This window comes from Pogona vitticeps, chromosome 11, assembly GCF_051106095.1.
Source record: "Pogona vitticeps strain Pit_001003342236 chromosome 11, PviZW2.1, whole genome shotgun sequence".
NCBI lineage: Eukaryota > Metazoa > Chordata > Lepidosauria > Squamata > Agamidae > Pogona > Pogona vitticeps.
Genome location: NC_135793.1, coordinates 23883994 through 23899289, shown reverse-complemented (window position 1 = coordinate 23899289; position 15296 = coordinate 23883994). Strand labels below are relative to the sequence as shown.

The 15296-nt window shown below is 44.5% G+C and overlaps 1 protein-coding gene across 4 annotated transcripts in view; it reads left to right on the top strand.

Annotated features, from left to right (window-relative positions):
* The window catches only part of LOC110088158 (integrator complex subunit 6-like), a 33002-nt gene that overhangs the window by 8577 nt on the left and 9129 nt on the right, over positions 1 to 15296 (top strand). Inside the window, exons 3-12 of one of the 4 annotated variants that reach the window (XR_013538759.1) lie at positions 3252 to 3401; positions 4200 to 4289; positions 5001 to 5184; positions 6454 to 6582; positions 7050 to 7213; positions 7620 to 7772; positions 10229 to 10361; positions 10550 to 10629; positions 13238 to 13332; positions 14028 to 14138. Coding sequence is in view for 3 of the 4 variants with exons in the window: in XM_078380711.1 (XP_078236837.1) it covers positions 1249 to 1257; positions 3252 to 3401; positions 4200 to 4289; positions 5001 to 5184; positions 6454 to 6582; positions 7050 to 7213; positions 7620 to 7772; positions 10229 to 10361; positions 13238 to 13332; positions 14028 to 14138 (1218 nt within the window). In the remaining variant the exon portion in view is untranslated. Of the gene's footprint in view, positions 1 to 1060; positions 1258 to 3251; positions 3402 to 4199; positions 4290 to 5000; positions 5185 to 6453; positions 6583 to 7049; positions 7214 to 7619; positions 7773 to 10228; positions 10362 to 10549; positions 10630 to 13237; positions 13333 to 14027; positions 14139 to 15296 lie in introns of those variants that run through there. The other 3 variants (XM_078380711.1, XM_072981385.2, XM_072981386.2) reach the window with 3 other exon arrangements.

The following is a 15296-nucleotide window of genomic DNA, read 5'->3' as shown; positions in this document are numbered from 1 at the left end:
TTTTTAAGAATGCAGCTTATGTGCAGTCCTGTCTTAAAGCAGGAGTGGGAGGCTCAATGCCCCCAGATCCTGGTGGACCATAACCTCTGTCAGTCGTAGCCAGGGGTTATAGCATGGCAGGAGCTGCGGCCCAAATAACATCGGGGGGGGGAGCTCTTGTTCCTTATACCCTGTTTTCCATCTAATCAGGTTGGGGATAGGGAGGCATTGTGCCGATATTTAAAGATAGGATTTTTGGGACGTGCTGTCTTTCTGTCCAAGAGTCAGTCAGTCTAGAAAAACTAATCTAGGGCAAGAAGAATGTGAAGACTGGCTCATTGCTTCAAGAACCAGAGTTTTGTTATGTACAGTATTATTAACGAAAGGGGAATACGCTGTGGATGGAGGCATGCTTGCCGATAAAGTTAGTAACAGGAAGTATAAAAGGCATTGTAGTTCTCCTTGATTCAGTTGCCTATTCCTACCAAGTAGACATTGTAGCTATAAATAAGTTTATGCTGTTTAAAGGGTCACTCAGCTGTATGTATTTTTGAGTGTGAAGCATTAAGTGTGTACTTTTCCTGGTTTAGCCCATGGCGCCTGTTGCTTCCAGGCAGCACCATGTTGTCTGGTCCTGGATTCTTGCTGCTTTGTCTCTATGACTCTGATAGAAAGCGATTTTTGTTCCCCTCTTTATTTTCAACAGGTCTTTCCACTCTGTTTTTAATCTGTACCGCAGTGGTTTCCAAGTGCTGAAGTATGGAAGGAAGGCTCCTATTGTTTCTATACATGGCTGAGTGGTGATGTGTGTGTTCGTTTCGGGTGTGGGACGTCTAATTGTTGCTTGAGAAGCAAGGTGCTGCAGGTATTCAAGGAAGCCAGAGCAGCTACAAGCCATTCATTAAAGCGCACCCATGAAATTTCCCTGTATTTATGAAGCGACAGGTTGTTCATCAGCCAAGACGGAGCTTGCCCGAGTGTGGATGCATTGTTGGTCTGCAGGAACTGGGTCTCCAGCGTGCCTGGAGACTGGCAGCTCGTGGGGGTGAGGCCGGAGAGCCTGCAAGCGTCTCTCTTGCTTGCAGTTTGCTTATATCCCCTTGCTGTTCCCTCCTTTGTTTTCCTGGCTCTCCGTCCGCGGGCACGCCTTTGTGGTTATTTTTCTCTGCTAGTTGGAACACGGTTGCTTCAGTACAGCGTCACTGGTGAAGCCCTGGCTTTTAGCAACTTCCCATAGAAAATCACAGCTTGCATTTTTTCAAGCTACTGATGACTCAGGTGAGAGCTGCTTCTTCTTCTTTTTAGTAAGCACCTGAGGTTCTTTACTAAATTGTAGCTAGGGTTCCTATAGGCATTCTTGTACAGATTTTGGAAATGGTTTATAACCAAAAGGCAAGTTTCCATTTCTGAAATCTCAGATTGGTGGGTCATCCATGTCTTACAGTCTCCGGATTGGGCACCATTAACTCCTGATAACTGAAAGCAAGCAATTTGCAACAGTATTCTGTCGCTATTTAGGCAAAACAGCCGTCTGTCCAGAGAGAAAGCAGGGACTTCTCATGTGCTGAATTAAGCTCCTGGATTTTGAGGTTGCTTTTTTTGTTGATGCGTGTGGGAAGGAGGCTTCTGGTGAGAGAATTAAGCATTTGTAATGACTTTAATTGCTGTCTGCATTTGTGGGTTCTTGAGACATGGAATGGATCTATCACCGGGACTTAAGTTTCTCGGGAAAACCAAAGGCAGAATTTTGCAGTCCAGAAGACCAAAGCTTGCCAAGTCGGCGCAGGCTGGATATGTCGAATCAATTACATTTGTATGAAATTGGATATAATATGAGCTGAGGCAGTAATGATGTGGGTGTTCTGCAGAGTGAGCTTGTGGGATGGATGAAGCATGCCTATGTAGAGTAGATCTGCAGTCATGTGTGTTGGTGGGAAGTGGCCCTGAGGGGAGTGAAATGTTGCTGTTTATCTGGCGAGGCTAGAGAGTCAGGAAGATCTTGTAGGTTGTGAACATCATAAAATCTGAACAGAGGAGTGAACCTTTATAACAATGTGGGAAACGTAATTATAAATAGATTCACTAATAGTGAAAGACACTGTACAAGAGATGAGATATTGGTATTCCTCTCCGGAGGAGAGGAATACAGTGGTGCCTCACTAGACAGTTACCCCGCATGACAGTTTTTTTTTGCTAGACATAGACTTATTGTGATCACTATAGCGATTCGCAAAACAGTGATTCCTATGGGGGAATTTCGCTGGACAATGTTTGGTCCCTGCTTCGCAAACTGATTTTCACTAGGCAACGATTTTGACAGCTCCCTCCGCACTTGCAAAACGGGTGTTTTCGGGACCTAAGCTTCGCAAGACAGCGATTTAAATAGCTGATTGGCAGTTCGCAAAGTGGCTTTCCTATGGCCGATCTTCACTAGACAACAACGATTCTTCCCCATTGGAACACATTAAACAGGTTTCAATGCATTCCAATGGGGAAATGCTTTTTGCTAGACAATGATTTCGCTAAACAGCGATTTCAGTGGAACGGATTATCATCGTCTAGCGAGGCACCACTATACGAATATCGCTACCCTAGGTGGTTGAGCCGATTGGACCCCTACCCCCATAAACAGGACATCCGCTTCCGCTTGTGGTGCAGGTGGCCGTCATTGGGAAAGTAGGGGTTCCCTGCCTCCCCGCGCCACTGACTACTTGGTAGCTGAGCAGGGAGACTCGTCATCTTGCCTGCTCGCCGGATTGGTCGGCTGGGAGATGAACACAAGGATCCATTCTCTAATCTGTCCTGATTTTCTTGCTGGCAGCTGGTGGGGAAAACACAGAGGAAAGCTATGTGATGCTCCTTCCTCTGTCTAGAAAAACACATTTCCATGTACAGTTTAGTGTCAAACAAAGGTGGCTTACTTGACTTGTATAGTGAAATCCAGCAGTTTGACTTAATAGTATTGGAGAATTAGGAGTGATTCAGAGACTATAAAGGATTGGGTTGGATTAAACACCTTAAAAGTGGTTTTACAAGTTGGTGCCAAAAATGGGGATAGGAAAAAAACACCGGGCAGGTTGCTTTTTACAGATGAGAAGTCAGAGAAGAACGTTGAGTGTGGGGTTGTTTCTGATCAGTGATTCTGCACGGGCAAATATGTCCGTGCTTGATTTTCACACCCATTGTACTGAACGAAAGTGTTGGTCTTGCCAGCTTCACAAAAGGTAGCATTGTTGTCACAGAGTGAAATGTGAGCTTTCGCCCTTTCCTAGGCTGGATGGAAGGAAAATCACGCCACCTTCATGAACGAGTTGAAAAATTTGCAAGCCTCAGGATTGACGACCCTCGGACAAGCTCTTCGGTCATCGTTTGACCTACTGAACCTCAACCGATTAGTGTCTGGAATAGACAACTATGGACAGGTAATGGATGCTGACATTCAGTTCCTTTTCACTTCATCATCATGTCGGGGGGGGGGAATCTCTGCAGCTCTCTCAGAAAGAGAATGAGAGCAGTTGCTGCTCGGGTCAAAATAAACAGGCTGCCTGCAGAACCCATACTTACCAGCCATCAGAAGCTGGAGGGTGTGTCTTTTGGCTGTTGTGGGTTTTTCGGGCTCTTTGGCCGTGTTCTGAAGGTTGTTCTTCCTAATGTTCCGCCAGTCTCTGTGGCTGGCCTCTTCAGAGGACAGCATTCTGTCCTCTGGTCTTCTGAAGATGCTCCAGTCCTCTGAAGATGCCCATGGCCACAGAGACTGGCGAAACGTTAGGAAGAACAACCTTCAGAACACGGCCAAAAAGCCCGAAAAACCCACAACAACCATTAGATCCCGGCTGTGAAAGCCTTCGCAAATACGGTGCGTTTTTTCCCCGGCCTCTTTGCTGCTCTTGTCCATGTGCATCTTCCTTCCCCCCCTGCAGATAGAAAGTGAGAATAGTAGGCTGAAGCAGTAAAGCTGGTCCCTTGCTGCCTACCTGCAGCTGGGGAGCAAGAAATGATGGGATGTATAGTTAGTGCCAAGGGGGAGACATGGGCAGGAGGGTACCAGGGCTTAAACCTTTTTGCCATGGTACTCCCAGCTTCTACCCAGCTGTTCCATGGTAGACCTGCTTTTCGTGCTTCCATTTAGTTCTTTAAAATGCTGGGTTGAGTATATTTCTGATGACACATCCGCGTTTAAAAGGTTAACGTAGGTATTTTATTAATTTTTTTTTCTATAGGGAAGGAATCCTTTCTTTTTAGAGCCATCTATTTTAATTACCATCACGGATGGAAACAAACTGACAAATACTTCTGGTGTCCAAGAGGAGGTAAGACATGCAACTCTGCTTTACGGTGCAGTGATAGTTGTTACAACAGGCGCAACATGTTGGCTTGTTGGACGTTTAAAAATAGAATCGTTCTGGTATTTTGCAGCACGCTATTGTATTCTGGAATAACAGATTGATAACAGTTTGTGGAGAATTGTTCTAGGACTGCTTTTCTTTCCTGGGTGCTCAGTGATTTGGTCGCCTTTCAGCAGCCCCGTGAGTAACTCTCACCAGGAGCGAACATAGGAAGTTACCTTACAATAGTGGGCCAGAGTGTCTAGTTTACTGTTGTCTGCACTATTTGGCAGTGATTCTCGGGGGGGGGGGGGCGGTTTGGTTGGAAAGGTGTCTTTTCACACCCCTGTCTAAAGATGCAGGAGATGGAAGCTGGAAACGTGTGCATGCAGAGCATGTGTTCTAGCTTGAGCTACACTCTCTCTCAAGAAGCTAATAATTTGCTCAAGGTGACCCTGAGAGCTTCCTAGTTCCCAAGCAAACTCTTGAATAGTCTGTAGATCAGAAAACGGCTCTCTGCTCAGGTTCTTCTCTAACCCATTTCTGATCTCGCCAATGCCATAGGTTGTCGGATACTTTGCCAGTCGTCGCTGGGGAATCTTAGAAGCTGGAACTTGCTGCGTGTGCATTTTCTGTGAGGTTCAAACGTTGTTTTTTTGGTGGAGTCTTCAGAGGACCTGTGCTTTTTCTTTTCAGCTTCATCTCCCTTTGAATTCCCCCCTGCCCGGGAGTGAGCTCACCAAAGAACCGTTTCGCTGGGATCAGAGGCTGTTTGCGCTTGTCCTGCGATTGCCCGGAGCGCCCTCGGTGGAGCCAGAACAGCTAGGCAGTGTTCCTACCGATGACTCTGCTATCACACAGATGTGTGAAGTCACAGGAGGTAACCGCTCCCCTTTCTGCCGCTTCTTTCTTGCCTTTGCTGCATGTAAACCTATCTGCCTGGAAATAATGAGGGATGTCAGCGTGGTCACAGATGAACTTCATCTGGCTCAGATTCTCATTCACGTATAAAATACATGTTAAGCCCCTGTGTTTATGCTGGTGCCTCAGGTTATATACAGATGTGTGTATGAGCTCTGGTTTGCTTGGGGAACAGGCTGGCAGAGCCGTTCCAAAGCTGCCTGCAACATCTGTAAAGGATGAGTCAACTTGCAGTGCTCTTCCTGGAGAGACCTGCCTTTTCTTGGCCCCAACCAGTTGTCTTCAAAGACCAAGACTCGCCAGTAGGAGCTAGAGGAAGTAAGGCAGGCGCTTGATATGCAACTGATTGATGTTCTTGAAATCAGGGTATTTCTCTTCTATGAATCTAGTGCTTGGAAATAACAAGTTGCAGGTAACATTCTCACTGTTGACTAGTTGATGCCAACGTTCCGTGCCATTTTTTGACCAGTTCGACGTCCCACTCTCTGCTGATAACAGAAGAATACAACACCTTTTCAGTGTTGTGATGAGTTATTCCTCAAACATTGCGACAAGGAACAGGAGTGGATTCCTTTTGCAAATTCATTTTTGAAGTTCTGGTGAAATCTGGCTTTCACTGCAGGATCTAAAGTGCTCACTTCTGCTCTTACGTTAAGATACTGTATGTATTTTGCCAGGGTATTCCCAAATCATGAAAATTTGACATTTGATGCTATATTTATATTCATAGATGACTTTTGAGATGCAAGTAGTATTGTTCCAAGGCATGAACAGAATAACATTGTGTTGATTATTTCCTGTAAGAAATGTGGTGTCTTTTAGGCCCACAGAGGTTTTGAGCTAGAATGATGTAGCTCTTTTATTGTTTGTGTATGTGTGTGTGTATGAAATTAAATATTCTCTGTAGCTTTAATCAATTCAGGCATTTGAAATGGGGGACTATACGTTCTAATGGCAGGTGGTTATTGTACCTCCTACACTAAGATATATTTGTGCCTTTTTGTATAGATCTCTTTTTGAAGTGTGAACTGGTAGGTGGTGAAGGCTAATTCAGCAATAATCCCTGTTGTGGGATTATGTGCTGCTGTTTTTCCTGATGCTTTTTTGAAAAAGCATTTGTACATACAAAGCCATGATAGAAGTCTAGCTCTTAGCTGTGCAGTATATTTCCAGGAACTTCAATATATTTTCTTTCTAATCCTTGCTGTTTCTACATTTCCTGCTGTAGGACGCTCTTACTGTGTTCGGACACAAAGAATGTTGAATCAGTGTTTAGAATCACTAGCTCAGAAAGTTCAGAGCGGCGTTGTCATTAATTTTGAGAAATCAGGACCAGATCCGCCCCACATTGGGGAAGGTACAGTAAACTCTTTATGCTTTTTCTAAGTATTCTGACAAAAGGTGTGCAGACGTATTTAAGCCCAATAAATCTGACTCTGTGTCAATTGTAAAAATACGTAGATGATAAAACAAGTGTGGATTCTGTACAAAATTATATTTTTCTCTATGCTGTTGACTCTTCTTCTTTAAATACGGTATTTGACTTGCTTGTGGTTTTCACGTGCTGTGATGCAACAAGAACCAAATCATAGTTCCTCAGACAAGTGTGTGTGTGTGTGTGTGTGTGTGTGTTTTGACCTTTGCATAAACATCTCCAGGATAGTGCCATGTGATGAATGATCGAGTCTTGATCATTTGCACAAAATAGAGAGTATATAGTTTGGTTTCGTATCAGAATGAAGCATTCAAGTAGTGATATAGCAAATAATGCTGCAAAGTTAATGCAACTTGTTTATTACAGATCTCTTTTTCTTTGATGTTTAGATGGACTTCCGGATACCACCAGGCCCGTCAACTCTTTCGGTTCTCAGCCGTGGCACAGCTGCCATAAACTAATCTACGTGCGGCCTAACCCTAAAACGGGGGTGCCTGTTGGTCATTGGCCAATTCCAGAATCCTTTTGGCCAGATCAGAATTCTCCAACACTGGTACGCAGTCGGTTTCAGAACTGCAAGAAGGTCCTATAAAACAGTGAAGATGATGGTAAAATGGGAAGCCGTGGCTTAAATCCAACGTGGGATTATTGAGGGCACATCCCTCTCATTGCTTAGCTTCTCCTTTCTCCTGAGATAATAAAGACCTAATTTTCAGACAATCATAACAGTGTTACGGATGAAAGGTTATAAAGATTTGAGGGAAGGGATGGGTATCCTTTTAAAAAAACAGTGCTGTATTCCTTCTCTGCAGCTGCTTTGGGAAGTTTCTGAGAGGCTTTGTGAAATGACAGTAACACTTTGTGATTTGTTGAAATGTCCGAATTTCATGGATAGCACATAAATAATTGGGCTAGATTTCATCCGGCGGCTTCTAAAGTGCCTTTCTTGTCCTTTGCAGCCTCCCCGCACAGCACATCCAGTGGTGAGGTTCTCCTGCGTGGATTGTGAGCCCATGGTGATTGATAAACTTCCCTTTGACAAGTATGAACTTGAGCCATCGCCCTTAACACAGTACATCTTGGAACGGAAGTCGCCTCATGCGTGCTGGCAGGTATTTGCTAAAAACTCATTGCAGGAAAGCTCAGCAAATGGGTAGGCAGTGGGGCAGAGGGTTGGGCTTCAAGAGTACTTAGTTTGTACAGAGAAGGGGTAGTTCAGTGGCAGGGTGTCTAAATTTCTGGTGTTCTTGTGACATAATCAAACTCTTTATTTAACAGTAATGTAGAAGCTAGAGATAACCAGAAACAGCACCTCAAATTCAGAAAGTTACAGGAGGAAAGATGGGAGTGTTCAGTTATTTTTCTTCTGCCGCTGGGCCTCAGCTGGCCAACATATTATTTGTGCAAGCTAGTGGCTTCTTAGAACTTATTTAACAGGTTCTGGTGACTGCCACTCTCTTCATGCCTTTGTAATCATGTTTGGCACCTCCTTCAAAGTTGTGCAACGCTTCCCGAACTTCTTGGCAGGGCCAGGAGAAATTGGCGAGATTCATGTCGAAGAACTCACAGAACTTGTCGACTAGGCAAAGAACAGATGACTAAGTGTTAAAACAGTCTTTGTGTTTATTTAAACTAAGAGGTGCTATATCGTTTTTGATGAAGTTTGTAATTATGCTTTTGGGAGACATGTTGGATCAAACCTGTTTTCCTAACACACTGGTTCTTAACCTTTGTTACTCAGATGTTTTTGGACTGCAACTCCCAGAAGCCTTCACCATCAGCTCAGCTGGCTGAGATTTCTGGGAGTTGCAGTTCAAAAACACCTGAGTAACAAAGGTTAAGAACCACGCACCTCTCAAAGGCTGTTAAATCAGTGAACATTGATATTTCTACAGGCTGTGGAGTACTAGCTGAGGTTGGTAGGACACTCACAATGGCCTCCCCATAAGCGTTGATCTGCAAACCAGAGTTTGTGGGTCGGCTTTTGGCTCCTGGCTTTGCCTGCATCTCAGCATCTTCTGATCAAGTCAGTGCTTGGGAATTGCATGCTGCTCTTTCTTCCGGTTTTTAAGATCTGCCCCACATTTTGATGCATTTACTTTTTAAAAAGATCAAATGCAGTTGCTGTTAGAGAAAGAGAGAGAGAGAGAAGCTTGAAGCAGACAGATCTGGTGCTCCAACTTTGCATTTGGAGAAATGTGAATTTTGAGCGACTGGTAGTTGTGAGTGTGTGTCGTTTGGCAGGATTGTGTTGCTGCTGCTGTTAAAACAAGGAAAGAGCGTCGTAAAGAGTAAAAAGGCTTGTTTGGTGTACGCAGCTGCAAACGTAACAATTGTCAATTAAAATGTAAAACGAAGAGGTTACCAGTGGAGCTATGACAGGCTCCTTCCCTCCTTATGTTCAGGAGATGGTTGAAAATGGAACCATTCACAGCTGCCTTTGACAACTGAATCTTCCTGGATGCTGTTAATATCAATATTTTTTTTTGATTGCTTTCGGTTTTTAAAGCAAAGTAAAGCAAAGCATGCTGCTTATGTTCCACCCATAGTGCTTAAAGCAATTTAATTATACAGATTACACGTTGCTCCCCTATTGAGCTGAGTACTCAAATTTAACAGCTGGAAGGCTGGGATTGAACCCGAGTCGTGAGCAGAGTTTTGGCTGCAGTACTGCAGTTAAACCACTGCGCCGTGAGGCTGCTTGGTTTTTATACGGCTTTTTTTAAAAATTGCCATATTGTCGTATGTATTGTTATGCGAGGCCTGTGAGATTTTTAAGTTTAAATTTGTAAATTGCCCAGAGTTGTGCGTGCACTAATGGGGCAGTATATAAATCAAATAAACAATACATTAAAAAAAACCATAAAAAAATAAAAGGCTGCCTTGGAACAGTTTAGTCTTTTCAACAAAATGATTTGATTACTGATATAAAAATTTTTAAGGTCTTTGTCTATCTCAATTCACGAGAGGTCAGTTTCGTGTAGTGCTGAAATTGATACTTCTGCATGTTGTAGGGATTATACCTAAAATATTTAGTAAATCCCTTTCAGGCTAGTAAATCCCACAAGCTTCACAGCACAAAATTGATACAAGTTTAAAACAATGCAGTATGAAAACAAATGTGTTATCAACGTATGTGGTGGAACCGCCCCTCCAGGCAATAATTGTAACATCATTCAGCCACAATACAGACAGGAAATAAGAAAAAAAATATTTATAAACAGCAATAATACTAGCCCCTGAAAGCAAAATAATTGCAACTTGTATCCCCTGCCATTGCTAAACAAGGATCACGGTGCAGTTTCTGTCTTGCAAAAAATAACCAATGTGCATCATGTATTTCTTTTTTTAAAAACACCAAAAAAACACCTCTCACCTTACAATTGGATATTCAAAGTTAATTTCTTTTTCCCTTTAAAATTGAATGGCAAGCGCAGCACCTCTTAGTGGATGCAGAATGTTGTTTATGCACGATGACACGGGCAGCCCAGGGAATTGTCATCGTAACCCCGAAATGCAACTCTGCCGACCTCGAGCGTAAGCCTTGTCTTCTCCTCTGGCTGTTTAGGTCTTTGTGAGCAGCAGCGGAAAGTACAGCGAGCTGGGCCACCCCTTTGGCTACTTAAAGGCCAGCACCACCCTCACGTGCGTCAACCTCTTTGTGATGCCTTACAACTACCCTGTGTTGCTTCCTTTGCTAGGTGAGTAGCTCGTAGCCTTTGCCCCCACAGCTTGCCCGCCCGCCTGTCTGTCTGGCCCCTGATGGTGTGTGTTTGCCAGCCGTTTTCTTAAACGGGATGGGAGACCGGAGCGTCTGAAGAGTGTTGCAAAGGGCTGCCGTGGGGAGAAGAGGATGTTTACACCCCCCTCTCCCTTTTTTTCTCTGCAGCAGAGGAGGAGAGCCACCTGCTGCCAGTGCATGTTTGATGCTCCTCACCTCCTAGACTCGTAGCTTCTTCCTTTATTGGAGTAAGGTTCAACCTCCATTCTTTTCCCTCTTTCAGGATGTGTTGTCTGCATATTCTTGCAGCAGCTTGTGCGCCCACCCCCCTTTTTTTCCTTCCTCCTCCTTCCTTTTTTTGTTTTTTGCGTTCATTGTGAGAAAGTTGGGTTCAAAGGCTGTGTGGGAGATGGAAGCCCACAGAGGACTAGAACCTTATCACAGTCCGGGAGACTCCCTTCTCCCCTTCTTTCACAGGGAATAAACCCCTTATGGATGTGGTGGATTTGTTTTCCAAACAGATAATGTTTTATATCACTTGGGCCCTTCTCTCTCAGTCCCAAAGGAACCAAGGTTACTAATGCAGAGTAGCTACTGTTAATACATGGACAGCCACATTTGTCAAAGCCATGGGCCGTTGGAGGGAACCCCGGGTTTTGATTCCTGTTTTGATGGAGTAAAAATGGGGTTTGGGCAGGATTCTCCTTGCGGTTTCGTCCACAAAACAAGCTCTCCCGCCAGAGTTGTTGTGCAGTAAAGATTGTAACGTACTCTGTGTGCAGGAACATGCTGAAATGTTTTGGCATGGCTCGCTTCTTAGATGTTAGCTGACATTATTGTAGATTCTGCAGGTCATACATTGCATAGAAGTCAAGTGGCTGGGTTCTTACTCAATGCATTTTGTAAAAACAGGCATCTCAGATTTGTGCAGGTTTTCTAGTATTTATTTATTTATGTTCCTGGAGCACATTCCTGATTTTTCTTCTGCATCCTAAACAGTTGTAGATTTCTTGGTCATAAACTCCATGGCCAGCTTTGTTTGACTCTCGGCACTCTGCTTGCATAGTCACACCCTGCTTGAATATCTGAGTCTTCCTCTTCCCCTTCCCCACATCTCTGCCATTGAGCGTCCAAGATTTACTGTTCAGAAGTGCATGTTTTGCTTCTTTCCTTGCGGATGAACGTCCGAGTGACGGTTAGGACATCCTGTGAGCAGTTTTCTACATATCCCAGAACTGCCCTTTGCCTTCCTTTCCTACCACCACCTCTTCTCCTCCTGTCAACAAAGAATCGGATTTCTTTTTTAGGCCATCTGCACTTCTCATTCCCATGTTCTTGGTGGGCCTTTAGGTTTCCAGTCCATCTACCTTCAAAGCGTTAAAAGCAGCCGGTTGGAGATTCCAGACGGCACGAGTCACAGGCAAGAAATGTGCAGAGCAGTCAGATCACATTGCTTAGACCCAAGGAAAGACTAGGAGAAGCATTTGTGTGTGAAGCTGTTTTTCCCTCTTTCCCTCCCGGAGTCACACCTGCATCTCGAGTGCCTTCCTGTCCTGTTCTCAGTCCCGCCTAACACTCATGCTTCCTTGGGACAAAACAGTGATGGGTTTATAAAAACAGTGGCATGCGTACACGAGTATTCCTTTCCCTGTTTGTTCTTAAAAACACAACGCCTAGCCCTGCTCTCTCCATTCCACCTGGAGAAACAGCTAGGAATACGAGGGCTTCCTTCTCTGTTGTTCTTACACAGACTTTTTGCTGCTTTCCTGTGGTTGCTGTAGCAATTTCACTTGTTTCTCTGGGACAGAGAAAATAGGGCACCACTTTGCTACAAATAATTCAAAACACCTTTTCTAAAATATATATATAGAAAGAGAAAGAGAGAGACAAAGAGGGAATTTCCTTAAGAGGACTGATAGGAGATGCGCCTTCTGAATTAGGGGGATTTCCATGTTTGTCTTCATTAGCTTTCCTCGTTACACTTAAGATTTTGTCTGCCCAGAGGTGTAGCCGCTCCTCAGATTTCTTCTTGTTCCCAGTGGCCGGCAATAATTCTTCCTCGCCAAAATTTTATTGTGTTCTACGAGAACTTACTAGATTAAAACAGGAGCATTGGTTGCTGCTCCTGGATAAAAAAAAATGTAATCAGATGAGGTGCAAAGGGCAGTGAAATCCATCACAGAACCTCCTGGTGGTTAGTTTTCTGGTTTTTGTTTTTTGAAGCAGAGGCCCAGAACATGGATGCAGAATAATGGGAGTTGTAGTCCAAAAGTTAACCTTTCCAAGCGCTTTATAAATTGCAGGGTAGGTGAAACAACAAGTAATTGCAGACCAATTTTCTTGGTGGGCGTTTTTCCTCTCAAGGGACTTCAAGTTGTGAGAAATGGACTTTTCTCTTTCCTTTAAAAATGTAATAATTAAGGGATGCCCAGGATCCTTGTTTTAGGATTCATCTTTTGAGAGTAGTTTGGCGAAATGTGTGCCATAAAGAGTCTCTCAGGCATTCTATCTGTAACTTAAATGCTCCCTTAAAAATGTTTTCTTTGCTTTAAAAAGTCTGGCAGACGCCACTTCAAGGTACGGTTCCCCTCAGATGTCCAGTGGGAGCTGGCCTCAAGGTGAACAGAGCCGAAATGTCAGAGGCCTCTTAAATAGTGACGCTTCCCTTCATAACTGGTGGCTGTTGCATTGGTTTGTACCTTGCAAACGTGTCGCGCTAATGGACTGGCGATGTAAAAGTTTGGAGCTCAGTTCTGAAGGGGGGGAAAATGGCTTGGAAGAGGGAATGGATAGCTGGGAATGAGTTGGACGGCAGTGTTGCATGTGTGAAACATCATGTGTTTTTATCCTTTGCAGATGACTTTTTCAAGGTTCACAAGCTTAAGCCTAATCTGAAGTGGCGGCAAGCATTAGACAACTACTTAAAAACCATGCCTCCATACTACTTACTGGTACGTATCTTTGCCCATTTGATGGGCCTAAACGCGCTGGTGCCAGATTTAACCTAGGCAGAATAATAATAATTACGTGCGCTTCGTGCCAAGCCAAAAACAATTTTTTTTAACGCACCAGGATTTGGAAGCCCCCGTAATGCTTGTGACGTAGAGGGGATCTCCTGTGTTAATCTGAAGTTGCTATCTAGCGCAGCACTAGCCTTTATTTCCCTTTCTCCTGTCGGGCCAAGGCGCTGCAAATATTTGGTGCTCAGCTAGCGATACGGCCCTGCTCCCGGCACTCCTGGGCGACAGAAGTGGGTGGGCCGGGATTTGGGAGGGCCGAGGTGGTTGGGATTGACAATGACTTAACTTGCATAGCTTGGGCAAGAGGCCCCCAGTATGGACTTGCATCATCCCGGCAATCATAGTCTCCAGCCTTTTGTGGTGGAAACCGCTGGTGGTGCCATGTTGCACGATGCCAACGCCGATTCTTGGGTTCTGGCGCCCACCGTAAGCTGGCTGAACCACCCAACGGTACTACTTTGGAGTCTCGCTTCCAAAAGTGGCACGTTGGAACGCCAACTCGGCTACGCCTTATATGTGCGCTGGTCCGTGAGACCTTTTATTTATTTTGTTAAAAACACTTTTCTTTTCTTTTTTAAAAAAATCTGGTCCTCTTCTTACTCTTGTGTATTTTGTTTTCCTTATAGCCATTAAAGAAAGCCCTAAGGATGATGGGAGCTCCAAATCTGATTTCAGATAATTTAGATTGTGGACTTAGTTACAGTGTTATCTCTCACCTTAAAAAACTCAGTCAACAGGTAGTATCGACAAAAACTTTTGCAATTAGAAGTACATTGATAATGATTTTTTTTAAAAAAGCGTATATTGCTTTGGTTTTATATATATATAAATCATCTAAGGAATGTCCTTATTTTTCATATTTCAAGAAGGATGATGACTTGGCTGCATTTGTTTGAAATAGTGGTGGTGGGGGTGGGGATCCCGGGGGCAAGGTGGAGTCTTGACTGCTTGTCTTGTGCGGACTGTGACCGAAATTGTGGGAACTAGGTACGGATCTGTAGCTCTTGGTAGCTGCAGGCCCTACTCCTGTCTGGACAGCTTTTATAGAGAACTGTGTGTCGTTCGAGGAGTAGATCCTCCTTTCGCCTTAAGCAAATTGTCCTGCTCTCTTCCCTGTGTACATAATCTGTAACTGATGCTATCACAGAGGCGGGTGCTTTAAGGCAGTGCTGTGGAAATAAAGAGTTACCATCCTGTCTCCCTGAATGCTGCACGGATCATAATCTGCGTTCAGGGGCGGAGCAGGGTCAGGCTTGGTTGGAGCTACTAGGACGGCATGCTATCGGGGAATGCCAGTGTTTTTGAGCCTAGAGCTGGTTTCAGATGCCCATCTTGAAACCTTAGGGAGCCGTTGTGGCCAGTTGGAGTTAGACAGGATTGGACCTCGAGGGAATGAGGGCCTGTCTCTGGCTAAGACAGGTTCCTGCGTTCTTGGTTGTCCTTGCCTAGTGGAAGGAGCCTAAAGCAGGCTTGAATTGGGCACTGGCGGTACTTAATTATCTGCTTCCTTCTCTGTATGATGTACCCTTTCTGCTGCTTTTGACGGGGTTTTTGTCCCTAGGATGTAAGACCAATGGTGATCCTAATGCACCCTGCGTCTTACTGTCTAAAGTAACTTGTGGGAATGCTTTGATCATCTACACCGCTCACAGGAGACACGCCTGAGCTTTAGAAAGGCAAGACATTTCCCACCAGGATGTGGTAGCACAATGGAGGGATTCAGAGGCTAGAAGTGCATTTAGAAATAAAGTATTAGGAAAGTCAGGTGTGAATACCTGGGGGCGTCACAAGCACCTGTGAATTTTAGTGGGGATCCATCACATTTTGCAGTGCTTGGAACAAAACCACCTGAACGCCTTGCCCCGGCTTACTGGGGAGCTGGGCAGATTTTTGAG